The sequence below is a fragment of the Lepisma saccharinum genome, chromosome 10 (genome assembly GCF_977018435.1).
Source record: "Lepisma saccharinum chromosome 10, izLepSacc3.1, whole genome shotgun sequence".
Classification (NCBI taxonomy): Eukaryota; Metazoa; Arthropoda; class Insecta; order Zygentoma; family Lepismatidae; genus Lepisma; species Lepisma saccharinum.
The window spans coordinates 70,975,138-70,998,384 of record NC_139238.1 but is presented as its reverse complement, the minus strand read 5'-3'; the positions used below and the strand labels follow the sequence as shown (position 1 = coordinate 70,998,384).

Genomic DNA, 23,247 nt, shown 5'->3' with positions numbered 1-23,247 from the left:
TGCATCTTTTTTTCACATTTCGCGCATCGCGAAAATTCAATGTCCGTACTTATCTGCTAAGGCCACCCGAACACCGGATCAGACACGACGAGTCACAAAGCTACACGACGCAACGCTGCAAGACGAGTCGATTTGTTGGCTAAAATCTGCTTTCGTCTATGTACGCAGTAGGTCTAGGTGTATGTGTCATAATTTGGGAAGCGGGTAACCATAAGTATAACAGTTTACAGCAGAATGAATGTATCAATGTGCATGTAGAATTGATGTATCGGTCAGGGTTGTTAAAGTTCAAGGAATTTTAAATAAATGCAATTCCGGTCCAAGAAGAATAATCAGCAAGCGTAAATGGGTTCTGGACCGTAAATAACCTTTATATCTGTAAAGTATTTAAATTCGGTCCAGGAACCTTTTTACCAGATCAATTAAAATACGGTCCAGGAACCATTTTCCGGCTCAATTTAAATACGGTCCAGGAACCTTTTTTACCTAATCATTTTAAATTCGGTCCAATAACCTTTTTCTCCGGATTAATTTAAATACGGTCCAGGAACCTTTCTTCAATGTAACAATATGTAACTTGGACCTAATGTAAATTGTGGGAGAAAAATGGTTCCGGTCCTGTAGCGGAACCCAATAGAACTTATTAGAATTTATGGGTTCCTGGACCTTTAACAACCCTATTATCGGTTTATATGTTGTGAATTGAAGATACCTCTAGCAACTAATTGGTTAGAAAATACGATATTAATCATTTAATGTATGATTCAATGACTACTTTAATTGCTAGCTTCAAGTTGCCCCCATTTTCGGTCTGTAATTAGATGTCTGTGCCTGATGTGAAGGGAAGGCGCATGCGCAGATCGTTCTGTCGCAAGCAGCACCACGCGAAAACAAATTCCAAGGACCTTCGTTATTTTGTCGCAAACCGTCGAAACGTGTCACCACAAGTGACTCGATTTTTTTTATTTGATTTACGAGGGTTGGGGATGTATTAAAAACTTGTTATATACACAACTGAATGAGTATCCATTATGGATATTTTGTTGGTAGGAATCATGAAAGAAATCCCAAGCAACCCTGTGACATACACATGTAGTAATGTACAAGTTACAAAAACCTGTCTGACCCTGTGACATACACATGTGCACATGTTACAAAAACTTGTCTGTTTATGACAAACCTTCGAAACGTTCCTTCGATTGTCGAATTATTACTGGGTTACCATGACTTACTCCCCAATCCTCGCATTTCACTTCGCTTTTTTGTGCCACTTTTGGCTAATTTGCGAAGATGGGGATGAGTGATGTCTTGAAATTGATGAATGAACACTCAGAAACATCCATGCCCAAGCGAGGATTCGAAACCGGGACCCCTTGCGTCGTAGCGCGATGGGCTAACCACTCCGCCACAGGGGGTCGGCACAAGAGACTCGTGTCAAATGTTTCGTACGGTGTGCTGCCTCCCATATGGGACTATGGTTAAACCTTCACCGAGACGGTTTGCGACAGGAATACAACTCGTCGCGTCGTCCTGGATCTAGTGTGCGGCTGGCCTAATAAGATGGGCGGCTAGAGGGGGAAGGGGCGGATGGGAGTGATCTCCCTGCTGTCATCCTATTTGCATATACAGTAGACTCGCGATTATCCGAGCTAATTGGGACCGAGATTACCTCGGAGAAAACTCGGATAATATGGAGATAATGTGCTAATAGGTCGTAAATGACGAAACAACACTTAAAACTGTATAGTAATTGTTTATTACTAGTACAACATAAATGAGAAGATTACTTTTTCCGCTTAGAATAGGCCTACACAGACTTAAACACCACCGTAACAATCGGATACACCGACAATGTAACGAACACGTGCAGCGCGGACTGTGACTTGACTCCATAAACAAACAGGGGGTTGCGTTATGAGGCGAGATGTTTTTCAACCACTCCCTCGGTTAACCCGGAACCTCGGTTAATCGGGACACGGTTAATCGCGAGTCTACTGTAGTCCTAATCGTAGGCGATCTAAATTTTTCTGGTAGGAGTAAGCATATTGTAAGACACAACACTATCCCTTAATCCATTTCACTGTGCTGAATGCTGACAGAGATTCTCAGTAAAACAGAAACACTAGAGTTCGATAGCCGGTGGAGTCACATAGTGGTTCGGATACAACTTTAAACTGTAGGTCCAGTCCCTATTAGTCTTAAAAAACAGACAAAACAACCTCAAGAAACAACGAGCAGAAAAGAACCGAAAAAGCCAGATTAAGGGGGATATACGTATATCAGAGAGAGAGAGAGAGAGAGAGAGAGAGAGAGAGAGAGAGAGAGAGAGTATGAAAAAGTATATAATAATAATAAGAAAATTGGAAGAGTGTAAAAGGAGAAAGAAGAAAGCGGAGAAAAATCGAAAGAGGGAATGTCGACGACAGAAAAAGTTAGTACACGTTAGTAAAACATTCAAAAAGTCTGCATTTATACCCACCCAGATTTATCAACATACAATTATTTCTTGCCACACAACAAACACTATCATTTTGTCCCCTTTATTTCGTAGATGGTTAAAAATGATGTCGTCACAGCAAATGCCTTTTAATGCATATTCTCTCAGAATAATTATTTTAAAAACAATTTTTATTGTGCATGTTTAAATTTTTAGTATGTGAATATATTTGAATCCACAGATATTATGTTATCAAATGATATCTAAGTATAGTACTCCAAGATGATATTTTTATTTGATATCTTGCAGGCATTCCAGAATGGAACGTTCCATCTTTGGATCCTCTGTATATCAAGGATATCGATGTAGTGGAAACATCTGGTCCAGTGTCAGTCAAATTGAAGATCAGGGACATGTATATCAGAGGTGTCAGAGATATCGTCTTCCAAAACGTGAGGTAAGAATACATTGAAATATCTTTAATGCATTAGTTCTTCTGGAACTCAATAGATGGCACTATTTAAAAATTGTATTAATATATACAAGAATTCCATTCGCTGTACAGTGTCTCTCAAAAGTTTTAGGACAACGACATTTTAAACTAGGCAACCCAATTTACACAAGCCGTTGGTGGGTTGCGTGCAGAGTTAGGCTCAATTTCAGGGTTGCCACATGCACAATAGATATTTATAAAACACGCGAAAGAAATATAAACAAGTATTATTGTATAAAATTATTAAAAATATCACTATTATATCGCAAATGACAAAATTCTTTCTGAAAGAAAAAAATAGGTTTTCTAGTATTTCATCGCTGATGAGTCTACAGTAATGAAAAGAGGTGAGAGGAAACGAAAGGTCACAAAGGAGAGGAGAAAGAGAAAGCGAAAGGGGAAGAGGAAAAGTAGAGGAGAGAAGAAAGATAGGATAGACGAGGAGAGGAGATGTAGTGAGGAGAATGGAAAAAGATTCAAGGAGAGATGGGGAAAAAAACAAAGAAGAGAAAAGAGGAGGAAAACGAGAGGAGAGGAGAGGAGGAGACGAGAAGAGGGAAGTGGAGAGTAGAGTAAAGGAGAGAAAAAGAGAAGAACGAAAAAAGAGAGAATAGTGCAGTGGAGTCCAAAATCTAAGACAGCAAAGGAGATAAGAAGAGTGGAGAAAAATGGGATGGAGATAATACGTGAGAAAAGTAGGGAAGGCGATATGAGATAAAAGCAGAACGGAAAGAGGGGAGAGAACAAGGAGAGGGAACTGGAGAGAAGAGGTAGTTGCAGAAAATACCGTCTGAGCGTCAAGAATGGATGCATTGGTCAAATTATCGACATGAAACATTCAATGACATTTTGAAATGTATTGGAGAATATATTAGATCGGTGCGAAATGCCTTTTGGCTGAGTTCAGAGCAAATTAAAATCTTCCATGTAAGATCTTTGATTTTACCTGCGATTACACCACTAAAAAAATGAACGTAATTTTTAATATTTATAATAATTATTCTCCACTTCTCGGTTCGTTGAAATGGAGATTTTGTAATTCAATATTTCCCCTCCCCCCATCGTTAATTCCAAACTGAATCATTCCGTTTCACACGGCGTGGACAATGAACACAATGGGATATGTCTAAAACTTACGAAAATTTTCTGCCAGCGGAAGGGTTTGAACCTACGACCATCAGATTGACAATCCTGAACGGTAACCACTACCCTACAACCTTTAGCTCCTTAAACCAGGTAGAAGAACCACTACACTACGCCTTTACCTTCGAATGAAACAATATTTTTTTAAGTATTCTGTCCCTCCAATATTGTAAATGTCGTTTGGTATACTTGTAGTTGAACTTTTACTTTAATTTTGATTTGCTTTCTTGTAGTATAACTGATATCTTCGAGAAATAATTTTCGAAGTAATTAAAAACGAGAATATTGGTAGTTGTGAAAATGCGAGTTATTTCTTCTAACTTATTATTGTGATTAGACATTACTAATGGAAAATATCTAGAGGCTTGAATATTACAGGACGATGTTCTTCTCCTGTGATACTCTAACAGACAAAATTCTTGTTTACTGATGCAAGTCTTGTGTCCAGAACAGTCTTATGAAATGTATTTGCTGTTGCGTAAGATAACACGAAATAATTACACCGTTTGCGAACTACCAAATCTGTGCAACGTTATACGTAAATAGGCGGAAAATTTTATTCATAAAATCACTTCACATTTGACAGTGTTAGTCAAGAGAGACTCGTGGGACACTGTGTTAAGGTGCTGGACTAAATCCTTCTAATTTTTCTTCCTCGAAGAACAACAATTTCTAAGGAAGAGCAACAGTGATGATCTTTCTTATTTCTTTTAAATGCTTACACTTTCCTTTAATTGGGTTAAAAATAAATAAGAATATTGCTTGCATTTCTGTCATTGACGTAGACCAGAGAGAGAGACAGACAGACAGACAGATATTACAAAATAGTTCAAATAGTGCGAACGCCATTAAAAAGTCATGATAATTCTATGTTGCGTACTTAGAATTATTCATACAATAAAGAACATGTCTAATTGTGAGTTAACAAAAAAAAAAAAAAAAAACAATAATAAAGAGACATTTTTGCATCACGATTGCGGTTCGAAAAAGTCTGGACAGGGATTGAAAGTAACGCACTATCCTGACTAAATCGGTGAATCGGACGTCTGGTAGGGTAGCCTTGCATCAATGATTATAAAACTAAAACCACCCAATATTGCAGCTTGAAGACTTATGCGCAAGAAACAGATTCATTTATACAAGAGCAAAATTGAAATTTTTACACATTTCAAAAATCGACGATGTTATTTTCGTATTTATTTATTTATAGGTTCACAGTTAAATATTTTAGGGTTCGAGGGGGAAGCATGGCCCACATGGCCCCTCCCCTGGGTACTGACCTTACGTAGACAGTGGAAGAGAAATTTTGGAGAACCTTTCTATTAAATTTAGTACTTACATTCACCTTATGCTCAGATAGGTTAAACCGTTTATTGACAATCGCGAACTTTTCGTTCAATAGATAATATTTGGTTTTAAACGACGGGAGAACATTGGTCGAATTTCCTTTCTTGCTCTTTTGAGAGAATACGTATATACTTCTACAATAGCAATCGCGTTCGGAAACCGTGAAATAAAATGACTTGGTTTTCAAAGGCAGACAAGCTTGGTAGTCTAGCTTGCTCGCGATCAAAGTGACTCACTCACGCTATTCAAGGTCGCTTCTTATCGCACCCAGCACGTTACAAGTGACCAGAGTCGAATTTTAAAGAGAATCTGAAGAATGGTAGATTTCATCAGAGGCGGCTAGGTAGGCACCAGTTCAACATGCAATAGTTTAAGTGATAATTCCTGACAAAAAAAACCGTATTGAATAATTATTGGGATAGTAATACGTGTATCCGTTTTTTATAACAATGTAAGCTCGAAGACAATCTGTATTTCATTTATTTATATTGGTAACTTGGTCAACCGGAGGTTATTTTATCGCCTTCGATAATCGAATTGTCTGATCGATTATTTTTTGTTTACCCAGGAACATGCCCCATAGGAGATTTCCGAGACAGGGTTACGCTACTCACTCGTAGCTCCCCAATTTCTTCACGATGGTGGGTTGCCACCGGTCCCATACACAGGCCGAGAACCTAGAGAGTGAGCATAGGCGGACTCGAATCCATGCCGTCCTGCAGTCGGAGGTCACGGAGGAGGACTTTTCTTATTTTACCTTTGGCCACGCAAAGAAGGCCACGCACAAAGTAGAGGACGATCTTCAACCACTTAGGTGACGAGTTCAAGCCTTAAATATGAGGATTTCAACCTTAGACGACCTCAATTTCAAAATTATAAACAAAATGCCTACTTAAACTAAACTTCTAATGAAGGCCAAAATAGTTTGTAACTGTGAAACTACCCCTGAATACAAATTGACATTTTTTTCCCATGTGAGTAAGAATTAAATGTGTGGCATACAGAGATAGATGATACCTTTTGAGAAACAATTAACTGTACCCTGTCCCATCATCTCTGGAGCAAAGCCGCGCATAGCGGAAGAGAAGTGGAGAGAGGGGAGAGGTGATCGAGTGGACAGAGCGAATCAGTGCACGGTGCTGGGAAGGGTGGTAACTGCAGTGGCTTTCCTCCCTCCACGCAATCCCATTCCTCTCACGTGTTCATCGCTGCTCAGATACTTGTTTTCGTTCACCTGCTCCTGAGATAAGTGGGACAGAGTGTAGTTCGCATACATGTAGCAAGTAAAGAAACTTATCCCAGAATGAAAATTCCACATAGTTTTAAAACGTTTGTTTAAGCAATGAATAACTGGAAACGGATCACACATAATTCCCTTGACAAAATCTAGTGGTCGAAAATTAATTTCAAGACATTTCATATCTATTCACCATATTCCAAGTTATAAGGAACTATTTCGTAGATGTTCATGAAACCGTTATAAAATTACAAATAAAATATATTCACAAGCTTAGATATACTAATACGAAGAAAGAAATTCAGAGTTCAATTTCAAATACATGTGTATAAAGTAATTCTAGAAGTACAGAGCTATATCTGAGTATTTAACTTCTTTTTTGCAGATAACGTTTACAATATTGAGGCGACAGAATAATTAGGAACAGTAGCTCCAAGAAAACAAAGGGCGTAATGTATTGGTTAGAGTTCTTGAAAGCATTGCGGTCCCACGTTCGATCCTCCATACTAGATGTTCCTTAAAAAAGAATCCCTTCCATTAAACAAGAGCATGGTAACATTATTTGTAATAGCAGTATATAGCCTAGTGGCTACATTGTTCTGCATATGGAATTTATAAAAAAAAATAAACAAATAAATGAATTGGCACACGTTCAACGGGATATTTTTATATATAAGATCATGAATAATGATACTCTAACGATAATTGTGTACTGATTCAAAGACATTGACAAATATTAATGAAATAACTATTTATATGTGTGGCAATTCAGGACATGCTAATTTTACACCTTTTCCCACTTGAGTTCAATGCAAGGATGCAAGGATGTGTAAAAATTTCAATTTTGTCTGACCTTCTTGATTTTTCTATTCATTATTCATCCTCATCGTCGCGATTAGCCAAAGGTAAAATAAGAAAAGTCCTCCTCCGTGACCTCCGACTGCAGGACGGCATGGATTCGAGTCCGCCTATGCTCACTCTCTAGGTTCTCGGCCTGTGTATGGGACCGGTGGCAACCCACCATCGTGAAGAAATTGGGGAGCTACGAGTGAGTAGCGTAACCCTGTCTCGGAAATCTCCTATGGGGCATGTTCCTGGGTAAACAAAAAATAATCGATCAGACAATTCGATTATCGAAGGCGATAAAATAACCTCCGGTTGACCAAGTTCCCAATATAAATAAATGGAATACAGATTGTCTTCGAGCTTACATTGTTAAAAAAGAGCGGATACACATATTACTATCCCAATAATTATTCAATACGGTTTTTTTTGTCAGGAATTATCACTTAAACTATTGCATGTTGAGCTGGTGCCTACCTAGCCGCCTCTGATGAAATCTACCATTCTTCAGATTCTCTTTAAAATTCGACTCTGGTCACTTGTAACGTGCTGGGTGCGATAAGAAGCGACCTTGAATAGCGTGAGTGAGTCACTTTGATCGCGAGCAAGCCAGACTACCAAGCTTGTCTGCCTTTGAAAGCCAAGTCTTTTTTTTCACGGTTTCCGAACGCGATTGCTATTGTAGAAGTATATATTCTCTCAAAAGAGCAAGAAAGGAAATTCGACCAATGTTCTCCCGTCGTTTAAAACCGAATATTATCTATTAAACGAAAAGTTCACGATTGTCAATAAACGGTTTAACCTATCTGAGCATAAGGTGAATGTAAGTACTAAATTTAATAGAAAGGTTCTCCAAAATTTCTCTTCCACTGTCTACGTAAGGTCAGTACCCAGGGGAGGGGCCATGTGGGCCATGCTTCCCCCTCGAACCCTAAAATATTTAACTGTGAACCTATAAATAAATAAATACGAAAATAACATCGTCGATTTTTGAAATGTGTAAAAATTTCAATTTTGCTCTTGTATAAATGAATCTGTTTCTTGCGCATAAGTCTTCAAGCTGCAATATTGGGTGGTTTTAGTTTTATAATCATTGATGCAAGGCTACCCTACCAGACGTCCGATTCACCGATTTAGTCAGGATAGTGCGTTACTTTCAATCCCTGTCCAGACTTTTTCGAACCGCAATCGTGATGCAAAAATGTCTCTTTATTATTGTTTTTTTTTTTTTTTTTTTTTTTGTTAACTCACAATTAGACATGTTCTTTATTGTATGAATAATTCTAAGTACGCAACATAGAATTATCATGACTTTTTAATGGCGTTCGCACTATTTGAACTATTTTGTAATATCTGTCTGTCTGTCTGTCTCTCTCTCTGGTCTACGTCAATGACAGAAATGCAAGCAATATTCTTATTTATTTTTAACCCAATTAAAGGAAAGTGTAAGCATTTAAAAGAAATAAGAAAGATCATCACTGTTGCTCTTCCTTAGAAATTGTTGTTCTTCGAGGAAGAAAAATTAGAAGGATTTAGTCCAGCACCTTAACACAGTGTCCCACGAGTCTCTCTTGACTAACACTGTCAAATGTGAAGTGATTTTATGAATAAAATTTTCCGCCTATTTACGTATAACGTTGCACAGATTTGGTAGTTCGCAAACGGTGTAATTATTTCGTGTTATCTTACGCAACAGCAAATACATTTCATAAGACTGTTCTGGACACAAGACTTGCATCAGTAAACAAGCATTTTGTCTGTTAGAGTATCACAGGAAAAGAACATCGTCCTGTAATATTCAAGCCTCTAGATATTTTCCATTAGTAATGTCTAATCACAATAATAAGTTAGAAGAAATAACTCGCATTTTCACAACTACCAATATTCTCGTTTTTAATTACTTCGAAAATTATTTCTCGAAGATATCAGTTATACTACAAGAAAGCAAATCAAAATTAAAGTAAAAGTTCAACTACACGTATACCAAACGACATTTACAATATTGGAGGGACAGAATACTTAAAAAAAATATTGTTTCATTCGAAGGTAAAGGCGTAGTGTAGTGGTTCTTCTACCTGGTTTAAGGAGCTAAAGGTTGTAGGGTAGTGGTTACCGTTCAGGATTGTCAATCTGATGGTCGTAGGTTCAAACCCTTCCGCTGGCAGAAAATTTTCGTAAGTTTTAGACATATCCCATTGTGTTCATTGTCCACGCCGTGTGAAACGGAATGATTCAGTTTGGAATTAACGATGGGGGGGAGGGGAAATATTGAATTACAAAATCTCCATTTCAACGAACCGAGAAGTGGAGAATAATTATTATAAATATTAAAAATTACGTTCATTTTTTTAGTGGTGTAATCGCAGGTAAAATCAAAGATCTTACATGGAAGATTTTAATTTGCTCTGAACTCAGCCAAAAGGCATTTCGCACCGATCTAATATATTCTCCAATACATTTCAAAATGTCATTGAATGTTTCATGTCGATAATTTGACCAATGCATCCATTCTTGACGCTCAGACGGTATTTTCTGCAACTACCTCTTCTCTCCAGTTCCCTCTCCTTGTTCTCTCCCCTCTTTCCGTTCTGCTTTTATCTCATATCGCCTTCCCTACTTTTCTCACGTATTATCTCCATCCCATTTTTCTCCACTCTTCTTATCTCCTTTGCTGTCTTAGATTTTGGACTCCACTGCACTATTCTCTCTTTTTTCGTTCTTCTCTTTTTCTCTCCTTTACTCTACTCTCCACTTCCCTCTTCTCGTCTCCTCCTCTCCTCTCCTCTCGTTTTCCTCCTCTTTTCTCTTCTTTGTTTTTTTCCCCATCTCTCCTTGAATCTTTTTCCATTCTCCTCACTACATCTCCTCTCCTCGTCTATCCTATCTTTCTTCTCTCCTCTACTTTTCCTCTTCCCCTTTCGCTTTCTCTTTCTCCTCTCCTTTGTGACCTTTCGTTTCCTCTCACCTCTTTTCATTACTGTAGACTCATCAGCGATGAAATACTAGAAAACCTATTTTTTTCTTTCAGAAAGAATTTTGTCATTTGCGATATAATAGTGATATTTTTAATAATTTTATACAATAATACTTGTTTATATTTCTTTCGCGTGTTTTATAAATATCTATTGTGCATGTGGCAACCCTGAAATTGAGCCTAACTCTGCACGCAACCCACCAACGGCTTGTGTAAATTGGGTTGCCTAGTTTAAAATGTCGTTGTCCTAAAACTTTTGAGAGACACTGTACATTATATAGCTATTGAGTGATTTAGGAATCTATATATTTGTCGGTTTTATGAATACTGATGTTAAAGATGTTTATAAAAGTATTTCTTCACAACTTTGTGGATATGTTTTCACGCTCTCAAATGACAGTTTTAAAGAAACTTGTTAATATAGTTCATTCTTGCAGAACATGTTTGCTTGAGGTATCAGTATTACTCGAGATTAATGTAATTTTATTTCATTTGTAAAGTTCATCACGAAGAAAGTGTCACGTAAGTGTTATGTGTGCTCTCTGATTAAGATCTATGCAGTCTGCGTCAGGCGTGACTATCGACGGAACTGCGCATGCGCCAATTGGGCGAGTCCAATGGCGAAATAGAGGCGAACACAAAGGGGAAAGCAGGTTGCGCGAAAAACGTCTTTGTTCCACTCGCTACGAGTTATAACAACAATCACATACATAAGAAAGGACGAAGAGTGAAATTCTGAGCATATTTTTACCAGCTCCCCCTCTCACTTTTGGATTCGCCCACATTAGCTAACCGTGATCGAACAGTACGCGTATGTTGTTCCATGCTATTTTTTAGTTTTCAGTATGTCTTAATAAGCATAATTTCGATACAAGAACGAGTGATCATACTTGATTGAGGAAATGATTTTAGGACTTAATAAAAGGACCAGAAACTTATTAATTTCTCGCGCAAAACAAACACTCTAGATTAGTTTCATCTAGATTTCTGGAAGGTTGATATTTCTAGAAGAAAGCATGCGGCGTTGTCGCCATCTACTGTCAACCTAGGTTTGTGAAAGACTGGGCAGAGAATAGCCTAAAGGCGAATGCACAAATTTGCAAACAATAGTCTTAGAATTACCACGAAAACATCATAAACAAAAATGTTTAATGAACTTTAAAGAAAGTGAAAATTGAGCTACAACGTGGGAACAGCGTGTACGTAAGCACCGCTTCTCTGGTTTTCCATTCTCTCCTTGCTGCTTAACAGACACCTTTCCCTCGTTTCTAATTGGCAGATGAGCTCTCAAGCAATAGCAGGCGCGGGGAAAAGTAACAGGTTAGACCAAACGAGGTTTGAATTGGTTCCTCAGGGTCTTGCTGGTATGCGGACCACCAATTTGAACCACTGGTCTACACTTTGTCCCTGGAAACTTTGTAGCTACCCCCCAGCCTAACCCTTGCTACGGTTATATTTCACGTAATACTGTAATGTTGTTTTAGTGATTTTTTTAATAAAGTGAGCAATGGAATAACACAACAGTGCGTCGTAGGTTCGATCAATACCAGAGGCAGAGAAGGGGTAAAATGTTCGCCGAGACGAGAGACACATTATGTTAGAAGAGATAACATTATGTTAATGTCCAATTAGCATTCCAAACAACAAATGGCCCACTTGCAGAAGTGCTCTTTCCAATTTTGTCATCTGGGGAGAAGCATATGTACAGCGCATTCGTTTTGGCGCGTGACATGGCACAGATGCCGGCATTTTCGTCCCGTAACGTCTCGCTTATTTACGCACATATATTTAGCATGTAAACAATTATAATTATATTGCACAAAGAGTACTAACCTGTGTTATAGGAGTTGTTCAAAGCTTTTCATTCACTATCTCGGCCCAGAGCCAAAACTAATTGTACAATTTATGATTCTGGAGTAATAATGGGAATTTCTCATTGGAAAGTTTTTGATCACACCCTCACATACTATTTATAAAAATTATGACATTGTCAAAATCCATCCCGTTTTTTTCCGGGCATGCTTCTGATTCATGTACAGTAAAATCTCGTTAATCCGGACTAATGAAGGATAAGTTGACCGGTTTAACGAAAGTCCGGATTAACTTAAATAACTTAAAAGAACTGTAGAAAGTGCATTAAAACTCCGTTTATACCAACAAAACATGTTTATTACGTGTATTTAAAGGGCATAAGTCTAAATACACTATACAGTACAGTAAAATGTTACGGAGCAATATGACGAATGCGATTGTTGAATTCTAGCCACATTTAAAACCTAGCATTCTGATTTTTGTCACCTTTTGCCTGTCCGGATTAAGCTAAGTCCGGCTTATCGAGGTCCGGATAAACGAGGTTTTACTGTACTAAGATATAATCATTCCTTTGGGCAATATACGTACAGATCAGGCGAAGCAGGTAAGAAAATTTGTTCGATGTATGAAAAATGGTCGTATAGGAATATCTATCTCTAACCTTTCCTTGAACTTTCGGAACACTCCTGGGAAACGGCCTAGGTCACCGAAGACCTTGCATGGCAGAAATCGTGGGAAGATTAACCAAAACGAAAGTCCAACAAACTCAGAAACGGTTAAAGTGCACGAAGTCTTGAATGCTTGCATAAATACGACAAACTTGCCAGTAGATGGCGCTTCAGAAAAATATATTGGTCTCTCTGCAACTTAGCACTTACACTCCGGACAAGTGTTAGCTGGTATCAGTAACTAAATTGCAACATATACCTTACAATATCGATGCTTTGGTATGGGTATTGGCAAAGCTATAGTATGAAAGAAACGAAAATAAAAGATTCATTACTATTAATGTTGATTATCCCGCTTTATACATAAGTTCCAAGTTTTTTGCATTTTAGTGTAATTAGCACTATAACATGTTGAAGCAGGTATTTCACAAAAGAAATATCAATCAATAAGAATATAAAATAGTATGAAATGCTGTACTGCAGCCTACACATAGCCTTTATGTTGTAATGCAATCATTAAAATACACGTTTGACATTTTCAAAGGTTATTGCTGCTGCAACCATTTGACAACTGCATTCTAATTGCCGCCATTACCATGGATAGCATTTTTAGAAGCTAATTGAATTCACCCATACATTTAATTGAAAAATAATCCAATGTTAGTGGAAACATGGTCCCCACTTATCGTTTCACTGTGAAACTTTTTACAGCCAGTATAGGCCGAAAAGTGATGTCTTAGTGTGTACTTTGGCAACACTGGCTTTGACCTTCATCTCTCCGCTTTCGTCTCGTGGCCGTTCATCATTGTTACCTGGAGTCTATACTCTGTCCCAGCTAACTGTAGAGCAGGGCCGCGCATATCGGCAGAGGAGGAGGAAACGAGTGGTGAAAGCGCAGTGTTGCCAACCGTACGGTCCAGACCTTAATCCGTACGCTAAATGCACGGCTTGTCAAAATTTGCTCTTGCAGTTTTTTCCCTAATATTTCCCTAAGAAATTCTTAAACCAATCGTACGGACCTGGAGACAAAAAACGGCGCGTTTGCCATATGCGTTCGGTATTATCCTTTTCAAAAGTTTGCAACACTTACAGAGTGAAGCAGGAAATCGGGTAACTCCCTTCGCCCATTACACAATCCCGTTTCTCTCACTGTTCATTGGTGGAGCCGTCTCGCGTCAGTACTTGCGCAGAGACTTGTTCTCGTTCGCCTGGTCTACAGTTAGCTGGTACGGAGTTTAGTTCGAGTAACACGTACTGACAATGGCTGCGCCGGTTCAGAATCCCGTCAAATGTGAAGTGCGCTCCGTCATATGTTTTCTCCATGCAAAAGGCGAGTGCCCAGCGGATATCGCACAAAGCAATTGTTCCCGTATTTGGAAACATTGTGAGTCGCCAACATGTGACGAACTGGTGCCGTGAATTCGCTGCAGGCAGGACCAACGTTGATGTCAAACAGAAGAGCTGTAGGGCGTCTGTGATCACCGACAAACTTCTACATCACATTGAGGATACAATTCGTACAAATCGGCGTTTTACAGCAAGACAATTGCACGAAATCATTCCGGAAGTGTCTAAGACAACGCTTGATGAAGCTCCGACTGTAACATTAGGGTTGAGGGAAGTGTGTGCGCGCTGGGTACATTAAGAGACATCTTGCGGGTCAACACTTCCAGGACGATGAAAGGATCAAGAACGAAGTTGAAATGTGGTTCGAGCAGCAGCCGTCAGAATTCTACGACTGTGGAATAGAGAAGCTAGTACCTAAACTTAACAAGTGTTTCGACAATGCCGGAAATTATGTGGAAAAATAACTCGTGTAATTTCTAAGTAATCTGTAGTGGATGTGTTGTCAAATACATATTTTTTTGAATGAATACTTGTATATAAACACACGTATACACAAACATTCGCGTATGTTTCAATATTTAGGTACGGATTGTCGAATAGGCGCCAATAACTATGAAAATGGACATTTACGGCAACAGATTTATAATATATATATATATATACATATACAAACATATGCAGGGTTTGTTATTAATTTTCGTGGTCTGTTGCACACTTGTTGACTGGATTGCTGAAGAGAGTAGAGAATTGTTATTGTTGTTAAGTCCACTTTATGCACAGAAAGGTTAATCGGGACGAGAGTAGGGAAAGAGAAGAAAATGAAGGAGGGGTTAATTAGAGAAACGAATTAAGACAGGGAGAAGGAAAGAAAGAAACTGGAAAAAAGATATAGCAGAAGAAAGAAAAAGATATATATATATATATATATATATATATATATATATATATATATATATATATATATATATATACTTTTAATCACTTAATTAGCAATGTTTGCCTCGCTTTTCTGTTACTTTTGGCTAATCGCGACGATGATGATGAAAGAAAATTCACAAAACAATAAATTACTTCTTACAACGCAGCGAAAGAAGGCGGAAATAAGCAAAAACTACCAAAACAGGCAATTTTAGGCACGATTATGCCAAATAGGCATTCATAAGCGCTATGTAAATGCGGTATAAGGCTCGAATCAACATGAAACGAAGATAAAATATTACAGCCTATAATATAAAGGAATAAGGCAGACAGAGAAAATCCTAACCTAAATTATTATTATTTATTCCTATAGTATATCAGGAGCTGTGATTCACCCCTGACCCCCACTTAAGTACGCCCTTATAGCATAAACTTGTACCGTTAGACTTCATAATGAATTTCTTATTTTTAGCATGAACCCAGATACATTCAAGACCCAACTGAAGATGTACATTCCAGATGTGAAGACTACAGGCAAATACGATATTGATGGTCGATTGTTGCTGTTCCCAATCAGAGGAAAGGGTGACATGCAGGCGAATATCAGTAAGTACCATTCGCACGTGTCTTATCTAGTAAAAGAAACATTCGTTAAATTGCAGTGACTCATTACATGCTGATGCTCGAGACAAGCAACGAGAAACAAGCTAAGGCTGGATGCGAGTCATACAGCTGACGTAGTACAGAAGCTTGCGCGGAGTGTTTCTGCGCAAGATATTGCGCATGCGCCTTACGTTGCAATGTCTCGGCTGCCAGCGGACAGGCTCGCCCACTGCGTGCGCGAAATATCATTTTACAAATATGCTAAATCAGCTAAAGACGACTATTAATTATCACACTTTCCTTCGCTCTATTTCTTATATAATTCTTCTGCTGCCGGAATTAGTTAGGCAGGAATACGTGTTCAATTTGCCTTGACAAAAGACGACCGATTCCTGGATTTCCGCCGTTCTATCTAGTTTTCAATCGCATCAGATTCATCCAACTAAAATCCTGGGTGCGCCCATATTATACCAGAATGCAGTTTGTAATATCTTCCTGATTTTTTCAACATCACATTAGGGTGAAACAATAACCCTTTAAAATACATAACGAACATACATACTGTCCTGCTAAAGTTTGAGTTGTAATTCAGAAAATGTAAAGCTAATAATACTTCAATAGTAGGTAAACCAAGGAGAACAAATGCCCGCTAATTTTATGTAACTGACAATGTCAGTTGGTGAACCTGATCGAATGCAGGCATCTAACATACTTAGTTAAACAAATGGAATGCTGGCAATCAGTGTCTATGGGACGTTGGCTAGTTTAGACACGTACCGTAGCAGTGAAGGCGTTCATCCGAACAGGTTCGTCCCCGTAAAGCCGGTTCAGACACGTAGCCCGAAAATGGAGACATTCATCCGGACAGGTTCGACTCCAGGAAAGTGTGTTCAGACACGTATCCGGCAATGCCGGCGTTCATCCGAACAGGTTCGATTCCGGTGAAGCCGTTTCAGACACTTATTGCGGCAGTGTAGGTGTTCATTCGAACAGGTTCCAGTCAGGGGACTGCAACAGTAAGATGAGGTTCGTTCGCCAGAACGGCACTGCATGATGACGTGGGTCAGACAATGCAGAACCAATGGCATTGCAGGAGGCGTTCTGATTAAGGTTGAGCCAACACCAATATGGTATCGGTATCGTAAATTTATTGGTTGGATTTCATTAATCGATACCCGCCGATACATTTCCGGCGTTTTGATTGTTTGCGGGGTCGGCAAAAATGCCGCGCGACACTTTCATATAATCTAATTATCATGGAAATTATGCAAAAAATTCAAGTTTTTCATTGATTTTACCAATTTTATGTGAGAAAAACTATTTTCTGATTACATAACAGGTATTTTTATATATTTTAATGAAAAAGTCTCGTAAATAATTTGATCAGCTTTAAATTATTACTATTTTCCGTATCAGTTCAGTCCAAGTTCTGATGCTTTTCGGTACCATTACCCGCTGCAATCTCCTGAATCTGTTGGAACCTGTTCAGTTCGGGTGAACGCCTACATTGCTGCAAATTCGTGTCTGAATCGACTTCCCGGAGTCGAACCTCTTCGGATGAACACCTCCACTGCCGCAACTCAACCATCTTTTCCGGAATCAAGCCTGTTCGGATGAACGCCTCCACTGCCGAAAATTATCCGCTTTCCCGGAGTCCAACCTGTTCGGATTAACGCCTCCACTGCTGCAACTCAACCGTCTTTCCCGGAGTCGAACCTGTTCGGATGAACGTCTCCACTGCCGCAAATCGACAGTCTTTCCCGTAGTCGACCTATTCGGATGAACGCCTCCACTGCCGCAACTCGACCGCCTTTCTCGGAGTCGAACCTGTTCGGATGAACGCCTCCACTGTTTGAACTGGCCAACGTTTCATGCCAAACTTGACCGTGACCCTTGAAGTTGCTTCAGCTTGGGACATTCCTGCGTATGCGCCTGCATTTTGAAAGGGTTGCCAACTGACATTCTTAGATCAACCCTGTATGTTTACAACTAACAAAACCACTGCACAAAACCTTTATGCACACTATCACTGGGGCGCCCTTTGTTTATGTCAATATTACTTCCCAAATTTATTTCAAGTCGACGCTACTACCGTCACAAAACATGTAGACAATATTATATAAGCAATGTTTGTTAGTATTTCTTTGAGTGGCAATCCTGCTTTACTGACAATTGTTATATATATTCTTTTCAGCTGGCCTTGATATCAATTGTGTTGTGCAGCTTAACATTGTTGGCGAAGGAGAGAACAGAAAAGCAAACGTGAAGACCATCCACGTGAAATTTGATCTCGACAATGTGAGACTTCACTTCAGCAATTTGTTCGATGGCAACAAAGTACTCGGTAAGAAGAGTCTAAATTATATTTGAGAAAGGTGTTGGTGTTCTTTGAACTGATTAAGTATAGATGGCAGGGCAGGGAAGTAAATAAAGTAAATGTTATATTTTAATGAAAGAGAACTATACCACTTTTTTGAGATCTATTTAGAAATTGGATGTAATCTGTATCATGCCGTAGTTTTTGTATAGTCACGGATACTTCTGGGTTATAACAGCTCCATATACTTTCACTGGTATTCCTACAACCCGAAATATGACAATGTTGTACTAAATAGAGTAAAAGAGAAAGAATGGATTAGATAGAAGATAATAGATGAAAAGAGGAGGAACTAGAAAAACAGAGTAAGATAGAGAAAAAGGAAATAGAAAAACAGAGTATGATATAAAGATAAGAAAGGATAGAGAAAGAAAAGAATGGAATAGAGAAAAGGGGAGACATAAATTTAAAGCCAGATCTAGAGAAAAGAAAGAAGGGGATAGAGAAACAGGGAGCAGAACAAAGACACAGGGTAAGATAGAAAGAAAATAGAGAAGAGAATAGGAAAAGAGGGGAAGCTAGAAAAAGAGTAAGATGGAGAGAATAGAAGAATGGGGATAGAGAGAGAAAGACAGAGCAAGCGGAATTAGAGAGACAGAGTAAAATAGAATGAAAAGGAAAGATCGGAACAGGGAAAGAGAAAGAGAGAGAAAAAGAGGAGAGAGAGAGAAACAGAGAGAAAAGACAGAAGCGAATAGAGAAAAAGAGGAAAGGGAGAAACAGAGAAAAGACAGAAGCGAATAGAGAAAAAGATGAAAGAGAGAAACAGAGAGAAATGACAAGCGAATAGAGAAAAAGAGGAAAGGGAGAAACAGAGAGAAAAGACAGAAGCGAATAGAGAAAAAGAGGAAAGGGAGAAACAGAGAGAAAATACAAAAGCAAATAGAGAAATAGAGGAAAGAGAGAAACAGAGAGAAAAGACAGAAGCGAATAGAGAAAAAGAGGAAAGGGAGAAACAGAGAGAAAATACAAAAGCAAATAGAGAAATAGAGGAAAGAGAGAAACAGAGAGAAAAGACATAAGCGAATAGAGAAAAAGAGGAAAGAGAGAAACAGATAAAAAAGACAAGCGAATAGAGAAAAAGAGGAAAGAAACAGAGAGAAAAGACAGAATCGAATAGAGAAATAGAGGAAAGAGAGAAACAGAGAGAAAAGACAGAAGCAAATAGAGAAAAAGAGGAAAGAGAGAAACAGGGAGAAAAGACAAGCGAATAGAGAAAAAGAGGAAAGAGAAACAGACTAAGATAGAGAAGAGAAGAAAAACAAACAGAGGATCGAAAGAGAAAGAAATATATAAAAACAGGAGAATAGAAAGATATGAACAATGCGAAAAAAAGAGAGAGACTACGATCAACTTCACGCTACTACACTTCACCACCTTCCATTGATTTCATTGTTTTATGTACACTTTATGCACATGTAGGCTAATCGGGAATGAACCTATAGTTTTAAGTGGGATCCGAACCGCTGTGCGATTTGTCTCTACCGGGTATCGAACCCGGAACCTCTTGATTACAAAGCGACGACGTTACCACTATGCCATCGGGAGACCTGCTAATAAGTAAAAATTAAGAGAGAGGATTTTGTCCTTTAAAACCTAAGTACATAATCCATAGTTAAATAAAGGCAAGTTCAAACCGTGGAGATGCATCTCAAAATTACATATGATAGTATATAAGAACCTTACCTTAAATAATGGACAATAAGTCGTTCATGTATAGTGACTTTCTTAGCGGCACATGTCCATTACATAAGAGCGTTATGGGAACGGTGCAGAAGTGAAACAACCTTGGATCTAACACGCTAGACTGGGAGGATTAGAGGAACATATATTTTGCGTGTCTGATAATAAATGGACAGACTTGCATAATGGCGGAAATAACCGATGTTCTTCACATTAAAGGACTGAGGATCGAATAGCTGGCAGAAAGGATGTGGTTGTAGAAGCTTTCCCACAAAGGTCACGACTCTGCTTTTATCTTGTCCAGCCTACAGTGTAAGACAAGTCTCCAGAAGTCTTTATTCTTTCACATATGATCGGGACAGCGATATGGGAACGTCAAGGACGATAAGGGGTAATTACGCTGTGAACATGAGGGATTCTGAGAAACGCTGGAAGATACTTTGGGCTTGATTTCTAGGAAGAACTGGGTTAGGAAATCAAGGGTTGCTCCTCCACATCCCAGCATGCACACGTGTTCATATGTTGTAATTCAGTCTCTTTTCTGTCCGCGTGTGGTCCTACGACTTCGACAAGGGGAATGATGGACAAACATACATTATGCCTTGATCAGGTTTGTTTTACGCAATTCATTGATGACCTATGGCAAACAAATGGTTGTATACCACTCAGCATTTACAGTCCTTCGATCTTCTAAAGCTATTGTTGCCACATGTCCGGTATAACCGAAGAAACAAGCAATCATTTGCTTGGCAGCACTCCTCGAACGAACAACTTTTGTTGGTTTCGGCTCATTTGAAACACCCAAATAGTGGATTGCTGTTCAGTTTCGGGTTCGTATGAATAGATCCACGTTTCGTCCCCTGTAACGATGTAGTAGACCATATTTGACTTGCCTCGGTTGAATTTTTTGAGCATTTCTTTAAAACAATTTACACGAGCCTGTTTTTGCGCTTCGGTCAAGTTGTGTGGGATCCAACGGCTTGAAAGTTTCTGTACGTTCAGATGACCATGCAAAATCGTATGTATTGCTTTCATGTCAATGTTCGAGGATGCCTGAATCTCACGGTATGTTACATGCCGATCTCTCTGAATCATTTCACACACAGCATCAACATTACTGGCAACAACAGACGTGGATGGACGACCTTCACTAAATCCATCACTGAGAAATGTGCGAGCACGCTGGAATTCGGAAAACCAATTATGCACAGTCCTATTGGATGGTGCTTCATCCCCAAAAGTCAAATGAAGTCGCTTGATGTATTGTTTCGGTATTAAACTACATTTGAAATCATAAAAAATCATTGCTCGAAAGTGTTCACAAGAAATTTCCATCTCTCACACAAAACTACTACTTCAAACTGCTGTGAAAAAAACGAATAGGCTTACACAAACAATAAAAGATAATTTAAACATAAAAAGGTCTATTCTTCCGATTTTTATAATAGCAGATCACTAGCGCCACTGTTGTTGGTAGTTTGCAGAAACTTTTCCAGCAGCCCTCGTACTCACAAGGGACACACAAGTCCATGCCGGGATTTGAACCCGGAACCTATGAAACCGTAGCGTACTGTTCTAACCACTCCGCCACGGATGTCGCCCTTTCTATGTTAAGGATGAATGATGGACAAACATGGATGCTGTAATTTATACTTTACTAGTAAATGTTTAATATACGAGGGAGAGTCAAATCAATACCTTAAAATTTAGACAAAAATTATCGACAGACTGTAAACAGCTCAAATTTGCATGAGGTATCGATCGCTATGTACAAAACGACCTAAGGCTGCAGCACTCAAGTGAGCTTCATAATACGATAAAAGATGGCACCAACTGCATACATCAGAGCAAGATTACATGGTTATAAATAGTGTATTTAATAGAATTTTCTTTTTCTTTTACAGGTGATACGATCAACAATTTTCTTAACCAAAGAGCCCTGGATCTGCTTCAAGATATCAAACCCATCTTGACTAACGTTGTCAATTCCATAGCCAAGGACATTGTGGATTCTGCCCTGACATCTGTCCCAATCAACAGACTGGCCGATATCTGATGCAAGTCACAACGTGTTTCAAATGTTAACTTTTCATAACCAAAAAGTATAGTCAAGTATGATTGAGAAATCACAAAACAAATGTAATTTATAAATATTTTCAAGCTGAACTTTCTCTGATTTGTATTTTGATCTGTGTATTCGCATAATTTGTGACATCATTATCAAGGAATGATGGAAGTATGTTATGTTCAGGATGAAAAGCATTATTATGTATTGTAGTCATTGGATCATATGCAAAAAAAAGTTTTCTAACTGAAGAACTTTGCAGAAAATGTTTATTTCCCAAATTCTACATCATGGGGTTGATTTTGAACCAGGAAAAATGATGTATTAGTACTGTATCTCAACAAATTATGATATTGAATATCTTTGTTGAACCTTATGAATATAAATAGTTCATGTACAAATGAACTAATGATTATGCAAATTTGACTGAAATGTCTTTTATCATTGTTATTATGATTAATAATATTTCACAGTCAAATCGTTTAAGTTAATCTTACATCTATACGAACATCTCGAAATGTATGCAAAGTTCTGAAGTTTTATTTTGCCCTTGTACATTTTCTGCAATTTGGATACTGGTTGTAACTTATCTCAAATCTTTTCATAACTTGAACAAAATACTTATAAGTCTGTGAGAATTTAACCAATAGATGATTAGTATTAACTGACCAAACAAATCTAGTTAACTTTAAGTAGAGGCTGCATTGTCAAATGAGATGTGAATTGAAATGGAACTATTCCACAATTCTTTCATACTAACTAAAGCTTTAAGATCTCTCGTAGCTGTTAATTCTATGATCTAAAGTTTAATCACATAGAGTAACATTGAAATTTTGTGCATTTTATTTTATTACAACTGTGATATTCCCTCTGTGAATGCTATACTTGAGAAAATAGCACAAATATGTCGTCAAGTAAAGTTATGAATAAAAATCGAGGTTGAAAGTTGGAAGTACAAATTCAGCGTTTCAAATCTGGTACAATTTTCAACGTCAAATATTGTGTGAATGAAAATATGTCCAAAGTCCTGTATTTGCTTCTGTGTAAATGTATATAACTGTTAATAAACAGTGACGCATCATACATCTTTGTTTTCTTGTTGAAACAAGTTGAAATCTTTGTACTGGTAAAGGGAAAAACCACAGCATTTAAGAATACAATAAAATAATTAATTCCATTGAACGATATTTCTTCAACATATATACATTGGGCTTTGTCAACATGAACGTTGCGAGGTGAGTGAATGAACCCCTCCCCTGAAAGTATTATAATCTATTTGATTATAGACAAATGCATGAAC

General features: G+C 38.3%; 1 protein-coding gene across 2 annotated transcripts in view; it reads left to right on the top strand.

Moving 5' to 3' along the window:
- LOC145993941 (protein takeout-like) overlaps positions 1 to 23,030 on the top strand; it is a 224,376-nt gene extending 201,346 nt beyond the window's left edge. For both annotated transcript variants that reach the window (XM_083129906.1, XM_083129905.1), the window contains exons 3-6: positions 2,747 to 2,894; positions 15,692 to 15,825; positions 18,017 to 18,166; positions 21,787 to 23,030. In XM_083129906.1, the coding sequence (XP_082986032.1) occupies positions 2,747 to 2,894; positions 15,692 to 15,825; positions 18,017 to 18,166; positions 21,787 to 21,938 (584 nt within the window). In that variant the 3' untranslated portion in view covers positions 21,939 to 23,030. The remainder of the gene's footprint in view (positions 1 to 2,746; positions 2,895 to 15,691; positions 15,826 to 18,016; positions 18,167 to 21,786) is intronic.
- The last annotated feature ends 217 nt before the right edge of the window (positions 23,031 to 23,247 follow it).